This window comes from Melitaea cinxia, chromosome 6, assembly GCF_905220565.1.
Source record: "Melitaea cinxia chromosome 6, ilMelCinx1.1, whole genome shotgun sequence".
Lineage (NCBI taxonomy): Eukaryota > Metazoa > Arthropoda > Insecta > Lepidoptera > Nymphalidae > Melitaea > Melitaea cinxia.
In genome coordinates, this window is record NC_059399.1 from 55351 (window position 1) to 71660 (window position 16310).

The following is a 16310-nucleotide window of genomic DNA, read 5'->3' on the forward strand; positions in this document are numbered from 1 at the left end:
CAGTGCCATGCTGCGAACTATGCCGACGTATAGACGTCGGCATGGCGAGTCCGGGCCGCCTACGTTGGGCAGAAGTCTGCCCAGCGCGGCGGCGGCTTTCTCGAGCCTCGGAGCGAGCTCTCTAAAGTGCGGACCGAAGCTCCACCGGCCGTCCAGGGTTAGGCCGAGATATTTCATCTGGGCCTTGACGGCGATCTCCACCCCCTGGACGACCACACGCGCACCTCGGGGGGGGCCTCTTCGTGGGCCGTGGAAGAGGAGGGCCTCCGTCTTCGACAAGGAGACCCTCAGGCCCAGTGCCTCGATGCGGCCGATCGCTATCGACGCGCCGGTTCGCGCCAGACCGGCCGCCTCTTCGAAGCTGCCGCCTCGGGCCGTCAGCAGAGTGTCGTCCGCGTAGCAGATGACGCTGAGCCCGGGCGGCAGTGGCGTCCGCAGCAACCAGTCGAAGCCGACGTTCCACAGGGTCGGTCCGAGGACGGAGCCCTGCGGAACGCCGCACTCGACGCGACGGCGATACAGTCGGCCGTCGCCCCCCTCCCATAAGACCTCTCTCTCGCGGAGGTACGCCTCCAGCAGACTCTGGAGATATGGAGGCACGTCCTGATACTTCAGTGCCTCCACAATCGTCTCAACAGGGATGCTGTTGAAGGCGTTCGACACGTCCAGCGAGATGGCCAGGAGAACGTCTCCGCTGGCCACCACCTCCGCGGAGAGGGACCTAAGGGCGTTCAGAGCGTCCAGGGTAGAGCGGCCCGCCCTGAACCCGTACTGAGCGTTCGACAGACCCGGCCCCGACTCGTCGAGGTGCCGGACGAGACGGTCCGCGAGAATCTTCTCGAAGAGCTTGGCCGTCTCGTCCAGCAGCACGATCGGCCTGTACGCGGAGGGAGAGTCGACAGGTCGGCCCTCCTTGCGTATCAGGCACAACCGGCCCGTCTTCCACGGCTTCGGGAACTGCCCGGAAGCTAGACACTTGTCGAACAGTCCCCGAAGCTCTCCTCTCAGGTGTTCCAGGGCGATATACAATGCTCGCCCCGGAACACCATCCGGCCCCGGCGCCGTCTTCTTGGCCCTGAGACGCTCGAGGGCCGTATCCATCTCCCCCTCCGAGATGCCGGGTGGGGAGGGCGGGTCGAACTCTGTCCGAGAAGACGGCGACGGCGTCGCCATCGTCGGGGGAACATGTGCGGGACGGTGCGGAAACAGTTCCGACACCGTCCGCCAGAGGAGATCCGGCGGCATCGTTTCCGTCACGGGGGCGCCCTGCGCGCGAAGCTTGCTTCGCGCAGCGCGATAGGGACGGCCCCATGGATCTCGGTTTAGACCCGCCAGCAGCTCCTTCCAGGCGGCGTCCTTCCCTCGGCTGATGGCGTGCTGCAGGGCCTGCTTTGCCGTGCGGTATGCATCTCGCAGCTCCGCCTCCAGAGCCGGATCCCTGGCGCTGCGCCTCCGACAGCGTTGATACGCCCGGCGGGCGGTCATGCTGGCCGCACGAAGCTCCGCTATTTCGGGCGACCACCAGTACACCGCCCGCCGTCCTAGCGGGCGGCGGCCGACCTTCGGCATGGCCGCATCGCAGACGTTGGCCAACGACCTGCGAAAGCGGCCAGCCAGCTCATCCACGCTGGCACCATCGGCGTCGCGGTGGCTCGCCCACCGCTGGACGATTGCGGCCTCGCGCGCCGCCTCGACGTCGAGCCTGCTTAGGGCCCAGCGGGGTAGCCTGCTCGGGCCTCTCGACCGATCTGCTGACGAGGACGGGGTGGAGACCCCGAACCTGATATAGTTGTGGTCCGAGAGAGTCTCCACCCCCTCCTCCACTCTCCAGTCTGTCACTCTCCGCGCGATTGCGGGGCTGGCGAACGAGAGGTCCACCACGGAACCCCCGCGCAATCGCACGCACGTCTGAACGTTTCCAACGTTCAGGAGTGACAGACCAGAGAGGAGGGCCCAATCCTCGACGGCCCGCCCCCTCGCATCCGTGTTCGGGTTGCCCCAGGCTCGGGACTTGGCGTTGAAGTCGCCGAGAACTATCACGGCTCTCGGCGACTGTCGGCATACCGCAGCTCTGACGGTGTCGAGGAAGACCTCGAAGTCCGCCAGGCTGCGGTTGGGGGAAAAGTAGAGGCCGATGACCGCATACTCTCCCCACGTCACCACGACGTATCCCGAGCCGCGCTCCACGAGTGCGAGGGGGCGGGTGGCGGAACTGCCTAGTGCGACCGCCACCGTGCCGTCGAGATCCCCCAACCAGTTCGGTTGGGGGGGAACCCAGTACGGTTCGCAGACGACGGCCACATCGATCATCCACTGCGCCATGGACTGGGTCAACAAGTCCTGAGCCCTGGCGCAGTGGTTGAGATTGGCTTGGAGGAAGCTGTGATGTCTGATGTGATCCATGGATTACTCAGACATCACAACCTCCACCTCCCCCGCCGCGGCCGGGGGGGCAACGCCGTCTGCGGCTGTCTGGCTTGCGGTCTCTCGGGGGGCCCGGGTTCCGAGGGCCCCCTTTCCTTTCGAGGTCGCAGGCCTGCACCTGCGGCCGCACATGATGTGCCCCGAGGGTTTTCCTCCCTCGGCGCACACCACGCAGCGCGGTGTCTTCTCCGGGCAGGAGGCGACCTTGTGCCCCGCGTTCCCGCATTTAAAGCAGAGGTCGCCCCTGTCGACAGACGCCGGACACTTCGGGCGCGTGTGGCCCAACCCCATGCACTTAAAGCAGCGCATGGGGAGCGCCTCCAGGGCCGACACTCGCACCGAGCTCCAGCCGATCAGTAGCCTGCCCCCCTCGGTCAGCGCTTTCGCAACCGAGACGGGGCAGGATACGACGGTGGAGCCCATGCCGCCGAAGCCGGAGCGGATCGCCCCGACCCTCACCGTGCCGACGTCGGACGATGTCGCCTTCGCGACCGCCGCCGCCACCCTCTCGGGAGTGGCCGTGTCATCCAGGCCCGAGATGCGCACCTGCGCGGTCTTAACGGGCCTGACGACGGTGGCCACGTCCGAGAGGGCCTCCCTCAGCCGGCTGGCGAGCCGGTCGGCCTTCTCCTCTTTGTCGGAACCGGGGATCTCGAGCATCCTCGCTCCCGTCGCCGTATGACGGAAGAGGATGCGCTCGATCCCCAGTTCCTCCAATTTCACGGTGTCTTCAGCCGACCGGAAGATGGAGTCGTAAGTTTGACCCTTCTCTACAGCCGCCGGCTGCAGCTGGACGACGACTGCCGCAGTCTTCGGGGCCTTGAATTTGGCCTTAACCGTCGCCTTTGTTGCCGGCCTTCCGGACTGCTTGGTCGGCTTGGCGGTCGGCTTGGCGGCCGGTCGCGCGGACGACGCCGCGGCTGGCTTGCCAGTCGGCTTCACCGCAGGGGCGGCAGTCCGGCCTTCGACTGCAGGTGTAGATGGAGGGGCGGAGGACTTCCCTTTCCCCTTCCTCTTGCCCTTCCCTCTTTTGACCACTGTTGCCCAGGTTTCCTCCCGGGCAACCGTGGAGGGGGCCGCCGACGTAGTGGCCGCCGTCTCAGGGCGTCGAGGTCCACCAGCTCCCAGTTGGGGGCGGACCGACGGAGCCGGCGGCAGCCTCTCCTCGATCTGCGCCAGCCGGACGTTCATCATATCGCCCAGCGAGCAGGTCAAGGAGTGCTTGAACTCCTCTAGCATGGCCGCCACCGGAAGTGTCGCAGGTGGACCGGCGACTGAGGCGTTGGCAGCGGCGGCGGCGGCGGCGGCGGCGTTAGCGGCCGCTTCCGTCTTCGCCTCGGCGAAGCCGCGCCGCATCGCCTTCAGCTCCGTTTTCATTGCCTCTATTTCGATCCTGAAGCGGCGGTTCTCCGCTCGGAGCCGCCTCACTTCATCGGCCTCGGTCCTAGAGGCAAAGGCGTCGACCACCTCGCTCAGGTCCGTCGCGGACCTCTTCAGCTTTGCGACGAACTCGCCTTTGAGGTTCCCGGATTTCCGGGCAACCTCTAGTATTACGGCGAGTCCCTCGCCCGCGCGCGCCCTGAGTTCCTGCGCGTTGAGCGCAACAACGTCGTCTACGATCAACGAGCCGACGTCGGACTCGTTGTCGATGAGTATGTTTACGGGTTCCGGCCGGACAGGTGCTGGCTTGAGGAACTTTTCGCGGGAAGGACCCGCCGTGGTTCCTCTCGCCTTTCCCCTTCTCGCCGTGTTAATTTTAGCGAGGCCCGCGCCCTCGGCCTCCGTGTCCGAACCGTCACGCCCAGACGCGAAGGTCGAGGATGAGGGTCGCTTCCGCCGTCCCGTCAAGGCAATATGCCTGTCAGGGGATCCCGAAACTATGTCTGTATCGGTGTCCGTTTTGTCGTCCGCAGCCAGAACCGCAAAACGGTTTCCACCTTTGTCCTGGCCCTTAGAAGGGCCTTTTTGGCGTGAGAGGAATCTCCCCTTGCGATCTCGCGAGGGGAGACCAGTCCTCGAGAGTGACGGCTCGTTTGAGCCGCCACTCCGAAGGCTGTTATCGGAGTCCGTATTTCTTGCAGAGGTCGCACCGCCCTTCCCGGGCACAACGTCAACGCCCATATGGGGCGAATCACAGTAACAAAGGGTGCCCTCCCCAGAATCGAACGGGCAGCGTGCATCCGAAGATGCACGGAGGGATTCTCCTTTGCCGGAGGCGCAGGTACCCTCCTGGGGTAGTTTCGTTTTAGTCTTTGTTTCCATGATTAATAGGGCTATTTCACAGCTTAGATTTTTAATCGGGGTTTACTCCCCTAGGCCGCGCGGCTGACAAGCCGCTAAAGGTGCGCCCACACCTACTGGTTTTGGTCCGCGGGGGTCCGAAAACCCCTACCACCCGCTCAGTGCGAGTGGCGTTCCCCTATCCGCCACCGTGGGGACGCGCCCAGTAGAAGTCCAGCAACTCCTCCCCTTGGAGCCTAGGTCCCAGACCTAAGTCCGAGACCCAGGCCCCAAAGGCCTGGGCTGGGAACCTAACCTAACCTAACCTTTTTTTTTTTTTTTTTTTTTTTTTACGCTGGAAAATGCATTTACGCACCCCCGTCACCCGAAGGCGACGGAAGTCTGAGACTCCCGGCGGGGAGTGCAATGCCGGACTACTCAGTAAAAACCAGCGGTGCCCTCGTCGTCCTGGTGGGGCGCCACGGGACCACTAAAAGTATTCGCCATGACGCCCCGGACGGTGGGCCTGCCTGCGGGTGCAGGGCAGGCCGCCTCCGATTGTAGAGCGCTCCCGGGCACCGAGAGCGCTCCCTCATCGCCGCAGGGAGAAGAGGGGCACGCGGAGCGCCCCCGCGCCGAGCCCGATGCAGAGGACGGAGGATCGCGCCGCCACGCCTCCCCCCCCGCACCACACCCGCCGCGAAAGCACCCCGCGCGCCCCCCTCCCACCCGCGACTTGCGGGAAGGAGAGGGGCGCGCGGAGCGCCCCCGCGCCAAGCACGATGCGGAGGGAGGGGGAGCGACCCAGCGACGCCTCCCCCCCCGCACCGCGCCCGCCACGAGGGCGCCCCGCGCGCCCCCCTCCCCCCCGCGACTTGCGAGGAGGAGAGGGGCGCCGGCTGCGCCCCCGCGTCAAGCACGCTGCGGAGGGTGGAGGAGCGCGTAGCGACGCCTCCTCCGTCCCGCCGGTCGCCTCCTTCGTAGCGCGTCGGCGTGAGCGTCGGCTTCGCGCTCACGCTCCGCAGCCTCCTTCAGCGAAATAACTTCTTCGCAGAAGGAGGCCACGGCCGACCAGGACCTCGCGCTGCCGAGCATGGAGCGGACCACGCTCGACAGCGCGAGGTCTCCGCCGATGACCGCCACGAGGGCCCTCCGCTGAGGGTCCCAGGCGGCGCACTCTTCTAGCGTGTGGCGCGCCGTGTCAATCGGAGCACCACACTCGTGACAGGCAGGGGTGGCTTCCCTCCTCGCGATCTGGTGCAGGTACTTACCAAAGCAACCATGCCCGGTAAGCACCTGCGTCAGGCGGAAGGTCAGCACCCCGTGCCGCCTTTGGACCCAGCGACTTAAATGTGGACGTATCGCGTCCACCGTCACCGTGCCCGCCGCCGGAGACCCCAGGCTCTCCTCCCACTTGATCATCAGAGCCCTCTGAGCTTGAGCCCTGATGTCCATCGCTCGGTCCGTACTACGGACCTGCCCTTCTCCAGCTCTGAGGCTCGACTTTGCCGCGTACACTCTCGCGAGCATCTCCGCCTGGAGTTCCCAGGGCGGATCGCCCGCGAGAAGCGTGGCCGCCGTCCACGACACCGTACGGTATCCCCGTATCGCTCTCACCGCTATGGCCCTCTGGGGTCTCCGCAGGAGGGCCTTGTTGTCGCGAGACGCGAGAGCGTCGGCGAACACGGGGGCACCGTACAGTGCCATGCTGCGAACTATGCCGACGTATAGACGTCGGCATGGCGAGTCCGGGCCGCCTACGTTGGGCAGAAGTCTGCCCAGCGCGGCGGCGGCTTTCTCGAGCCTCGGAGCGAGCTCTCTAAAGTGCGGACCGAAGCTCCACCGGCCGTCCAGGGTTAGGCCGAGATATTTCATCTGGGCCTTGACGGCGATCTCCACCCCCTGGACGACCACACGCGCACCTCGGGGGGGGCCTCTTCGTGGGCCGTGGAAGAGGAGGGCCTCCGTCTTCGACAAGGAGACCCTCAGGCCCAGTGCCTCGATGCGGCCGACCGCTATCGACGCGCCGGTTCGCGCCAGACCGGCCGCCTCTTCGAAGCTGCCGCCCAGGGCCGTCAGCAGAGTGTCGTCCGCGTAGCAGATGACGCTGAGCCCGGGCGGCAGTGGCGTCCGCAGCAACCAGTCGAAGCCGACGTTCCACAGGGTCGGTCCGAGGACGGAGCCCTGCGGAACGCCGCACTCGACGCGTCGGCGATACAGTCGGCCGTCGCCCCCCTCCCATAAGACCTCTCTCTCGCGGAGGTACGCCTCCAGCAGACTCTGGAGGTATGGAGGCACGTCCTGATACTTCAGTGCCTCCACAATCGTCTCAACAGGAATGCTGTTGAAGGCGTTCGACACGTCCAGCGAGATGGCCAGGAGAACGTCTCCGCTGGCCACCACCTCCGCGGAGAGGGACCTAAGGGCGTTCAGAGCGTCCAGGGTGGAGCGGCCCGCCCTGAACCCGTACTGAGCGTTCGACAGACCCGGCCCCGACTCGTCGAGGTGCCGGACGAGACGGTCCGCGAGAATCTTCTCGAAGAGCTTGGCCGTCTCGTCCAGCAGCACGATCGGCCTGTACGCAGAGGGAGAGTCGACAGGTCGGCCCTCCTTACGTATCAGGCACAACCGGCCCGTCTTCCACGGCTTCGGGAACTGCCCGGAAGCTAGACACTTGTCGAACAGTCCCCGAAGTTCTCCTCTCAGGTGTTCCAGGGCGATATACAATACTCGCCCCGGAACACCATCCGGCCCCGGCGCCGTCTTCTTGGCCCTGAGACGCTCGAGGGCCGTATCCATCTCCCCCTCCGAGATGCCGGGTGGGGAGGGTGGGTCGAACTCGGTCCGAGAAGACGGCGACGGCGTCGCCATCGTCGGGGGAACATGTACGGGACGGTGCGGAAACAGTTCCAACACCGTCCGCCAGAGGAGATCCGGCGGCATCGTTTCCGTCACGGGGGCGCCCTGCGCGCGAAGCTTGCTTCGCGCAGCGCGATAGGGACGGCCCCATGGATCTCGGTTTAGACCCGCCAGCAGCTCCTTCCAGGCGGCGTCCTTCCCTCGGCTGATGGCGTGCTGCAGGGCCTGCTTTGCCGTGCGGTATGCATCCCGCAGCTCCGCCTCCAGAGCCGGATCCCTGGCGCTGCGCCTCCGACAGCGTTGATACGCCCGGCGGGCGGTCATGCTGGCCGCACGAAGCTCCGCTATTTCGGGCGACCACCAGTACACCGCCCGCCGTCCTAGCGGGCGGCGGCCGACCTTCGGCATGGCCGCATCGCAGACGTTGGCCAACGACCTGCGAAAGCGGCCAGCCAGCTCATCCACGCTGGCACCATCGGCGTCGCGGTGGCTCGCCCACCGCTGGACGATTGCGGCCTCGCGCGCCGCCTCGACGTCGAGCCTGCTTAGGGCCCAGCGGGGTAGCCTGCTCGGGCCCCTAGACCGATCTGCTGACGAGGACGGGGTGGAGACCCCGAACCTGATATAGTTGTGGTCCGAGAGAGTCTCCACCCCCTCCTCCACTCTCCAGTCTGTCACTCTCCGCGCGATTGCGGGGCTGGCGAACGAGAGGTCCACCACGGAACCCCCGCGCAATCGCACGCACGTCTGAACGTTTCCAACGTTCAGGAGTGACAGACCAGAGAGGAGGGCCCAATCCTCGACGGCCCGCCCCCTCGCATCCGTGTTCGGGTTGCCCCAGGCTCGGGACTTGGCGTTGAAGTCGCCGAGAACTATCACGGCTCTCGGCGACTGTCGGCATACCGCAGCTCTGACGGTGTCGAGGAAGACCTCGAAGTCCGCCAGGCTGCGGTTGGGGGAAAAGTAGAGGCCGATGACCGCATACTCTCCCCACGTCACCACGACGTATCCCGAGCCGCGCTCCACGAGTGCGAGGGGGCGGGTGGCGGAACTGCCTAGTGCGACCGCCACCGTGCCGTCGAGATCCCCCAACCAGTTCGGTTGGGGGGGAACCCAGTACGGTTCGCAGACGACGGCCACATCGATCATCCACTGCGCCATGGACTGGGTCAACAAGTCCTGAGCCCTGGCGCAGTGGTTGAGATTGGCTTGGAGGAAGCTGTGATGTCTGATGTGATCCATGGATTACTCAGACATCACAACCTCCACCTCCCCCGCCGCGGCCGGGGGGGCAACGCCGTCTGCGGCTGTCTGGCTTGCGGTCTCTCGGGGGGCCCGGGTTCCGAGGGCCCCCTTTCCTTTCGAGGTCGCAGGCCTGCACCTGCGGCCGCACATGATGTGCCCCGAGGGTTTACCTCCCTCGGCGCACACCACGCAGCGCGGTGTCTTCTCCGGGCAGGAGGCGACCTTGTGCCCCGCGTTCCCGCATTTAAAGCAGAGGTTGCCCCTGTCGACAGACGCCGGACACTTCGGGCGCGTGTGGCCCAACCCCATGCACTTAAAGCAGCGCATGGGGAGCGCCTCCAGGGCCGACACTCGCACCGAGCTCCAGCCGATCAGTAGCCTGCCCCCCTCGGTCAGCGCTTTCGCAACCGAGACGGGGCAGGTTACGACGGTGGAGCCCATGCCGCCGAAGAACCTAACCTAACCTTTTTTTTTTTTTTTTTTTTTTTTACGCTGGAAAATGCATTTACGCACCCCCGCCACCCGAAGGCGACGGAAGTCTGAGACTCCCGGCGGAAAGTGCAATGCCGGACTACTCAGTAAAAACCAGCGGTGCCCTCGTCGTCCTGGTGGGGCGCCACGGGACCACTTAAGAGTATTCGCCACGACGCCCCGGACGGTGGGCCTGCCTGCGGGTGCAGGACAGGCCGCCTCCTGTTGTGGAGCACTCTCGGGCACCGAGAGCGCTCCCACGTCTCGCGCGTGCGGTCTCAAGCCAGCCGAAGGTCTTGCTGTCCCTCCAGCCAGCCACCCCACGCAGGGGACGCTCAACCGGACCAGTCTACCGTCTGCAGAATGGGGACACATGTCCAGGAGCGTCCCCTCTCCAAGCCAGGCAGTCCTGACCTCCAACGCCGGCAAGTAGCGTTGGGGGGCAGGACCGCCCGTCCTCCAACGCCGGATCGCACCGAACAACCGAGCAAGCTCCAGGGAGCCCAGCGCGACCCGGCAACTACCCCACGGGTCCGCCGAACTGCACCGACAACCGAGTCAAAGCTCCAGGGAGCCAGCACAGCCCGGCCCTCACGCATCCGGTCTGCCGGATTGCACCAGCAACCGAGCAAAGCTCCAGGGAGCCAGCACAACCCGGCCAGCACACCGCGCCCCTGCGCTACAGGACGGGCGAGCCAGGCCCCCCGGACCCACCCGTCCTGCCCCTCCCGGCTAGGCGAAAGCCTCACCTCCAACGCCGGATCGCACCGAACAACCGAGCAAGCTCCAGGGAGCCCAGCGCGACCCGGCAACTACCCCACGGGTCCGCCGAACTGCACCGACAACCGAGCCAAAGCTCCAGGGAGCCAGCACAGCCCGGCCCTCACGCATCCGGTCTGCCGGATTGCACCAGCAACCGAGCAAAGCTCCAGGGAGCCAGTACAACCCAGCCAGCACACCGCACACCGCGCCTTAGCGCTACAGGGCGGGCGAGCCCACGGCTAACCCGCCCGCCCCGTCCACCGTGTGGGGGAAGGAAAAACCCGCCCCCACGTCTCCGCGCCGTCTCAGCGCCACGCACACCTCCGCGCCTCCGCGCCAACACACCCGCGCTCACAGGACCAGAACGGCACCCGAGTGCCGCTCTGGTCCCGGTAGCGCCTCGTCTGGTTTTGGTCCGCGGGGGTCCGAAGACCCCTACCGCCCGCAGTCGTGAAACCGCAGGCGGCTTCCCCTATCCGCCACCCGGGGGACGCGCCCAGTAGAAGTCCAGCAACTCCTCCCCTTGGAGCCCAGGTCCCAGACCTAAGTCTGGGGCCTGGGCTCCAAAGGCCTGGGAACCTAACCTAACCTAACCTAACCTAACCTAACCTAACCTAACCTAACCTAACCTTTTTTTTTTTTTTTTTTTTTTTTACGTGTGGAAAATCCTTCATGGACACCCTCCGGTTGGGGGGGCTCGGAGGGGGAGTCAGACTCTTACTGAAAAAAAAAAAAAAAAAAAAAAAAAAAAAAAAAAAAAAAAAAAAAAAAAAAAAACCACACGTGTGTTCCGCCTATGCGCTTGTGGCGAGATCGCGAGGACACAAAGCTCTTTCGCGATCCCGCCGGCGCCTGCCCAGACTAGGGCCCGTCGTCGTCGCCGCAAAAGCGACAGCGACCCGAGAGAGGATCCCTTGAACACATAAGATCGCCTCTCTCCGTCCTCCTCGGGATCGTGCGATGCGGTCGATAGATCCCCCGACCTATCGCCCGCTGATCCAAACTACGGGGGCGGCGGCTGCAGGTTGGCCAGGTAGGCCCTGCGCCGCCGACCGCGTCTACCGCGACGAGACGGAAGCGAGTTCGGATCCCGTTCCCGCTCCCGCTCCGCCGCCTCCTTCCGCAGCATCACGGCGCTGCAGAAGGAGGAGACGGCGCTCCAGTTCTCCTCGCTGCCGACCATGGCCGAGACCACGGCCGGCAGCGAGAGATCCGCTCCGATGGCCGCCGACAGGGCGGCGCGCTCTTCGCACCACGCCGGGCAGACCGCGCGCGTGTGCTCCGCCGTGTCCTCGGCGCCGGCGTCGCAATGGTGACATTCCGACGTCGGCTCCCGCCCCAGCGCTCGGCACAGATAGCGACCGAAGCAGCCGTGCCCGGTCAGCATCTGCGCCAAGTGGAACGACATCGCACCGTGTCGCCTATCGACCCAGCCGCGCAGAACGGGCCGAATCGCCGCCACCAGCCCCCGACTCGTAATTACGTTCGGGTCCTCGAGATTCTCCGACCACTTCCGGAAGAGGCCGTCGCGAGCTTCTCTCCTCCATCGCACGACCTCTTGCGGACGAGGCGGTTCCTCCCTCAGGCGCGCTTCCGTCACGCGCCAGAAGACCGACGCGAGAGCTTCGGCCTCCAGTTCCCACGGGGGGGCTGCCGGCGAGGAGACACGATGCGGTGTAGGACACCGTGCGGTACGCCCTCGCAGCCCGCAGCGCGATAGCGCGGTGCGGCCTGCGAATCAGCGACACGTTCCGCGCGCAGAGAGCGCCCGCCCAAATTGGAGCGCCATACAACGCCATCGAACGCACGACGCCCACGAAGAGGCGTCTGCATTTGTCGGCGGGCCCTTCTAGGTTGGGCAGTAGACTCCCGAGCGCTCCGGCGGCGGCCAGAAGCTTCGGGGTCAGCCGCCGGAAGTGTTCGTCGAACTTCCAGCGACCGTCGAGAACGATGCCCAGGTACTTCATCGTCGACCCGACGGCGATCGAAGTACCCCCGACGACTATCGACGTCCCGGGCGGAGGAGCGGCCCTCGGCCCGTGAAAGGCCAGGACCTCCGTCTTCTGCAAGGCGACCTCCAGCCCGAGAGCCCGAATTCTGGCCACCACCTGCGCGACGCCGGCCGTGGCGAGGCGGCCCGCCTCGCGGTGCCCCCCGGCGCGAACGGTGACGAGAGTGTCGTCTGCGTAGCAGATGACCGACACTCCCGGCAACGTGGCACCGCGGAGCACCCAGTCGTAGCCGATGTTCCACAGGAGCGGTCCGAGGACCGAACCCTGCGGAACGCCGCACGACATGGACCGCCTCGACAGACCGCCGCCGCCTATCGGGAACTCTACTGCCCTTCCCGCAAAGTAAGCTCCGATGAGCCTACGCAAGTAGCGCGGGATACCGTGGTATCCCAGCGCCTCCCTCACCGTCTCCCAGGGCAGAGAGTTGAACGCGTTGGTCACGTCCAGCGAGACCGCCCACAACACTCCACCCCGGGAGACCGCCGATTCGGCGAGGTCCCTGAGGTGGGCGATGGCCGCGACGGTCGACCGCCCCCGACGAAACCCATACTGCGCCTCGTGCAATCCCGGGTTCATCGACTCGAGAATTCGAGTCGCCAGGACGCGCTCGAACACCTTACTGATCTCGTCGAGGAGCACGATCGGTCGATAGGCCGAAGGCTGTTCGGCCGACCGTCCGTCCTTCTTCAGCAGGACGAGCCTGCCCGTCTTCCACACCTGGGGAAACCGGCCCTGCTCCAGGCACCTGTCGAACAGGGCCCGAATTCTGCCACCCATGCTACCCGTCGCGAGGCTCAGCACCTTTCCCGGCACGCCGTCCGGGCCCGGGGCGGTGCGCTTAGATTTGAGCCTCGCGACGGCCGCACCGAGCTCCGCCTCGGTCACAGGGGGGATCCCGCTCTCCGCGAGACACGGCTCCGCGACGCCCATAGCCGGTGGGCTCCACTCGTTCCTATGAAGGAAGAGGGACTCGACTACGCGCTGCAAGATTTGCGGCTGCAGACTCGTGGTCAGAGGGGGTGCCCACGGACGGAGCTTCTTCCGCACCGCTCGGTACGGCCTGCCCCACGGGTCTCTGTCCAGAGTTCGCAGCCACTCGTCCCAGCACGATTCCTTAGCGCGTGCAATGCCCGCCTGCAGCGCTTTGCAGGCGGACCGGTAGGAGTCGTACAGGCCGTCCTCTGCGGCCTGGTCCCTTCTTCGCCTCCGCCTGTAGTTGGTGAATCGGCGGCGCGATCTCACGCAGGCTTCGCGCAAGTCGCGGAGCTCCGGACGCCACCAGTACAAGTGCCGCCTCGGCGGGAATGGCTTCGCCCTCGGCATCGCCGCGTCGCAGATCCGCGCCAGCGATTCGCGGATGCCCTCTGCTTCCTCGTCGACGGAAAGGGCCGGTTCCGAAGGTCGGCGGATCCATTCCTCCACTATCGCAGCCTCCACGGCGATCTCCGCATCCATCCGACTCAGCACCCAGCCCGGGCCGGTGCCGATCGGAACGCTCGAGTCGGACGCGTTCGAACGCGACGAGGAGACGTCGAACCGAATGTACCGGTGGTCGGAGAGGGTCTCGACGTCGGTCAAGACTCTCCAACCCCGGACGCGGTTGTGGAGGTTTCGGGACGCGAAAGTCACGTCCACAATGGACCCACCGCTCCTTCGCACGCAGGTGTTCCTCGTGCCCCGGTTCAGCAACGTGAGGCCCGTTGCCACCGCCCATTCCTCCATGATCGCGCCCCTCGCGTCAGTCGCCGGAGCCCCCCAGGTCACCGACTTGGCGTTGAAGTCGCCGGCGACCAGAACGGCGCGGTGCGGCCGCCGAGCGATCGACGCCCCGATATCCGCGAGCATTGCCTCGAAGTCGGCGAGACTCCGGCTCGGGGGAGCGTACACGCCGATGACGGCCACTCCGTCCATCGTACCGAGTGCGTATCCGCTCCCCCTCCGGACGTCCACGAAGCCCGCAGAGGCCGGAGCGATCACCGCGACCGACCCGTCCAGGTCGCCCAGCCAATCGCCGCGATCGGGGACCGCGTAGGGCTCCGCCACTATCGCAATCTTAATGCCCCACTGTGCCATGCTCTCGATCAGCAGATCTTGAGCTCTGGCACAGTGGTTCAGATTGGCCTGCAAGAACTTAATGGACGCCATTAATTATCGGCGTCCATTAAATCCTCCACTGGCTTAGCAGCCGGCGCGTCGACGACGGTAGCCTTTACGGGCCTGTCTTTGCGCCTGCCACTCTTGTTGGTCTTTTTCTTTCCCTTGTTGTAGTCGGGGCACCTCCTGTCGCCAATTTTGTGGTTGGCGGGCCGGTCCGCCGCCGCACATATGGCGCACTTCGGCTCGGCTTTGCACTCGCGAAGTCTGTGGCCCGACTCGCCACAGCGGTAGCAGGCGCCGCTGCGGTCCACTTCGCGAGTGCACTTCGCGCCGACGTGCCCCGTCTCCTGGCACCGGAAGCACCTCAGCGGCCTCGGTTCGAGCAGCCGGACCCTCGCCGTGGTCCAGCCGACGCGCAATCGTCCTTTACGGGCGACTTTTCGCGCCGCGACCACCGGGCAGCTCACCCAGAGCGAGCCGTTGGGGGCGAGGGAGCCAGCCTTCACGTCGTCCGGCTGACACCCACCCTCCGCGGCCAGTGCTCGGGTGACCTCCTCGGCGGTGACGGAGTCGTCGAGCCCCATGACCCGCAGCTCGACCCTCTTCGAAGGCCGCTGCACTCTGACGGCTTCCGTGCCGAGTACTTCCCGCAATTTCGAGGCGAGAAGGTCGGCCTTCTCGCCTTTCTCCGCTCCAGGGACCTCGATGATCCGGGAACCCGTCGCGCCCGTTCGGATCTTGAGCGCTTGGATTCCCAGACCATCGAGGTCTATCTTGCTTCGGGCCTCCTTGATTACAGAGGCGTACGTGACGCCTCTGTCCTTCGCCTCCGGCTGCAGCGTTATCGAAACCGCCGCCGAAGACGGCGCCCGCAACTTCTTTTTCGGCTTCGCTTCTTTCGAAGCAGCCGCAGCCGCAGCCTTGCCTGGCTTCCCGGCCTTCCGTCCGATGACGGTAGACCAGGTCTCCCGCGCGGCAGGAGTCGCGGGCGCCGGTTTCGCAGCAGGTTTCGGCGCTGCCGCCGGAGTCTCGACCGCGTTCGCGGTGTTACCCTTCTTTTTCTTTCTCTCCCGTCCGTTTGGCTTCCCCCTCTTCGGAGCCGGATTCGCTGGCGGGGTCAACGTCGTGACCGCCGCCTGGTCGGCCGGCTCGGAAGCTGGGGCCTCTCTGTCCTTCCTCGCGTCCAGAGCGACACGCTGCGCTTTGGCCGGTAAGAGCCGGTCGCTCAACGCCTCGATCTTGGCGTCGATCGAGGCGTTGAGCATGTCGCTCAGTTTGGACGCGAGAGAGCGTTCACGTTCGTCCCAGTCGTCGGGACGCAGAGATTTATGCGCCGCAGTCTGCGACAGCATGAATCTATCCATTTTTTCTTCCAGGGCGTTGAACTTCGACCTCCACTCCTCCTTCTCCTTTCGAAGTTCGGCAACCAACGCCCTGAGGTGGACGACCTCGTCAGTCGCGTTGCGATTGGCGAGTTCCTCCACCACCTCCTTCATGCCTTTGCGCACTTGTTTAAGGGCCTTGATATAAGTGCCCTTGAGGTTTCTCGAGCTTCCGGTCACCTTTTGCAGAAGCTCAAGGTAACCTTCCGCTCGAGAAAGCGCGTCTCCACATCTTCCGGCGTCGTCGCTGAGCGACATGTCCGACTGACGCGAGCTTGTCCTGGATTGGACCGCACGCGCCATGTCGGCCAGCTCGCTCTCCGCCTGGATTTTCCGTTCGCGCTCCTTTTCGTCGTTAAGGCGACGTCTGGCTTCGGCCAGTCCGACGTATTGGCCGGTTGTAGCCGGTCGACCTCGGCCTCTGCCAGGCGTCGCCCTTTTCCTTTCATTTTCCTCCTCCGAGGAGCCCGGAGACAGGATTCTTTTCCTAAACTGAGGCTTTCGGCGGCGGGAAGATCCCAACGACATGTTGTCGTCGGAATCTGATCCCGCCCCCCAAAACCTCCCGTCGACCGAGGAGAGAGAGCCGACGCTGTCCACACGCGTGAGGACAACTCGCGGCTGTCTCACCCCGCCAGTAACTCCGCCCTTCTCGGGCCCAACGTCTTCACCGCCCTTCTCGGGCACTACGTCCACTCCGCCCTTCTCGGGCACTACCTCAACTCCGCCCTTCTCGGGCCTCTCGCCGGAACCGGAAAGCTCCGAAACACAAACACGTGATTTGCCCATCCCAGATTCGACAGGGCTGCGCGCCGAAGCGCGAAGGGATTCTCCATTG

At 65.4% G+C, this 16310-nt stretch overlaps 2 protein-coding genes across 2 annotated transcripts; both read right to left on the reverse strand.

Annotated features, from left to right (window-relative positions):
* Positions 1–2406: 2406 nt before the first annotated feature.
* Positions 2407–4686, reverse strand: LOC123654454. Its single transcript, XM_045590354.1, has one exon. It carries the CDS (start codon positions 4684–4686, stop codon positions 2407–2409), a length of 2280 nt encoding a protein of 759 aa, XP_045446310.1.
* A 4062-nt stretch (positions 4687–8748) lies between these two features.
* Positions 8749–9189, reverse strand: LOC123654455. The gene has a single exon (XM_045590355.1). It carries the CDS (start codon positions 9187–9189, stop codon positions 8749–8751), a length of 441 nt encoding a protein of 146 aa, XP_045446311.1.
* Positions 9190–16310: the final 7121 nt, after the last annotated feature.

Excerpts from the sequence above, each read along its gene's own strand:
- LOC123654454 (XM_045590354.1), bottom strand. The coding sequence starts at position 4,686 with ATGGAAACAAAGACTAAAACGAAACTACCCCAGGAGGGTACCTGCGCC.
- LOC123654455 (XM_045590355.1), bottom strand. The coding sequence starts at position 9,189 with ATGGGCTCCACCGTCGTAACCTGCCCCGTCTCGGTTGCGAAAGCGCTG.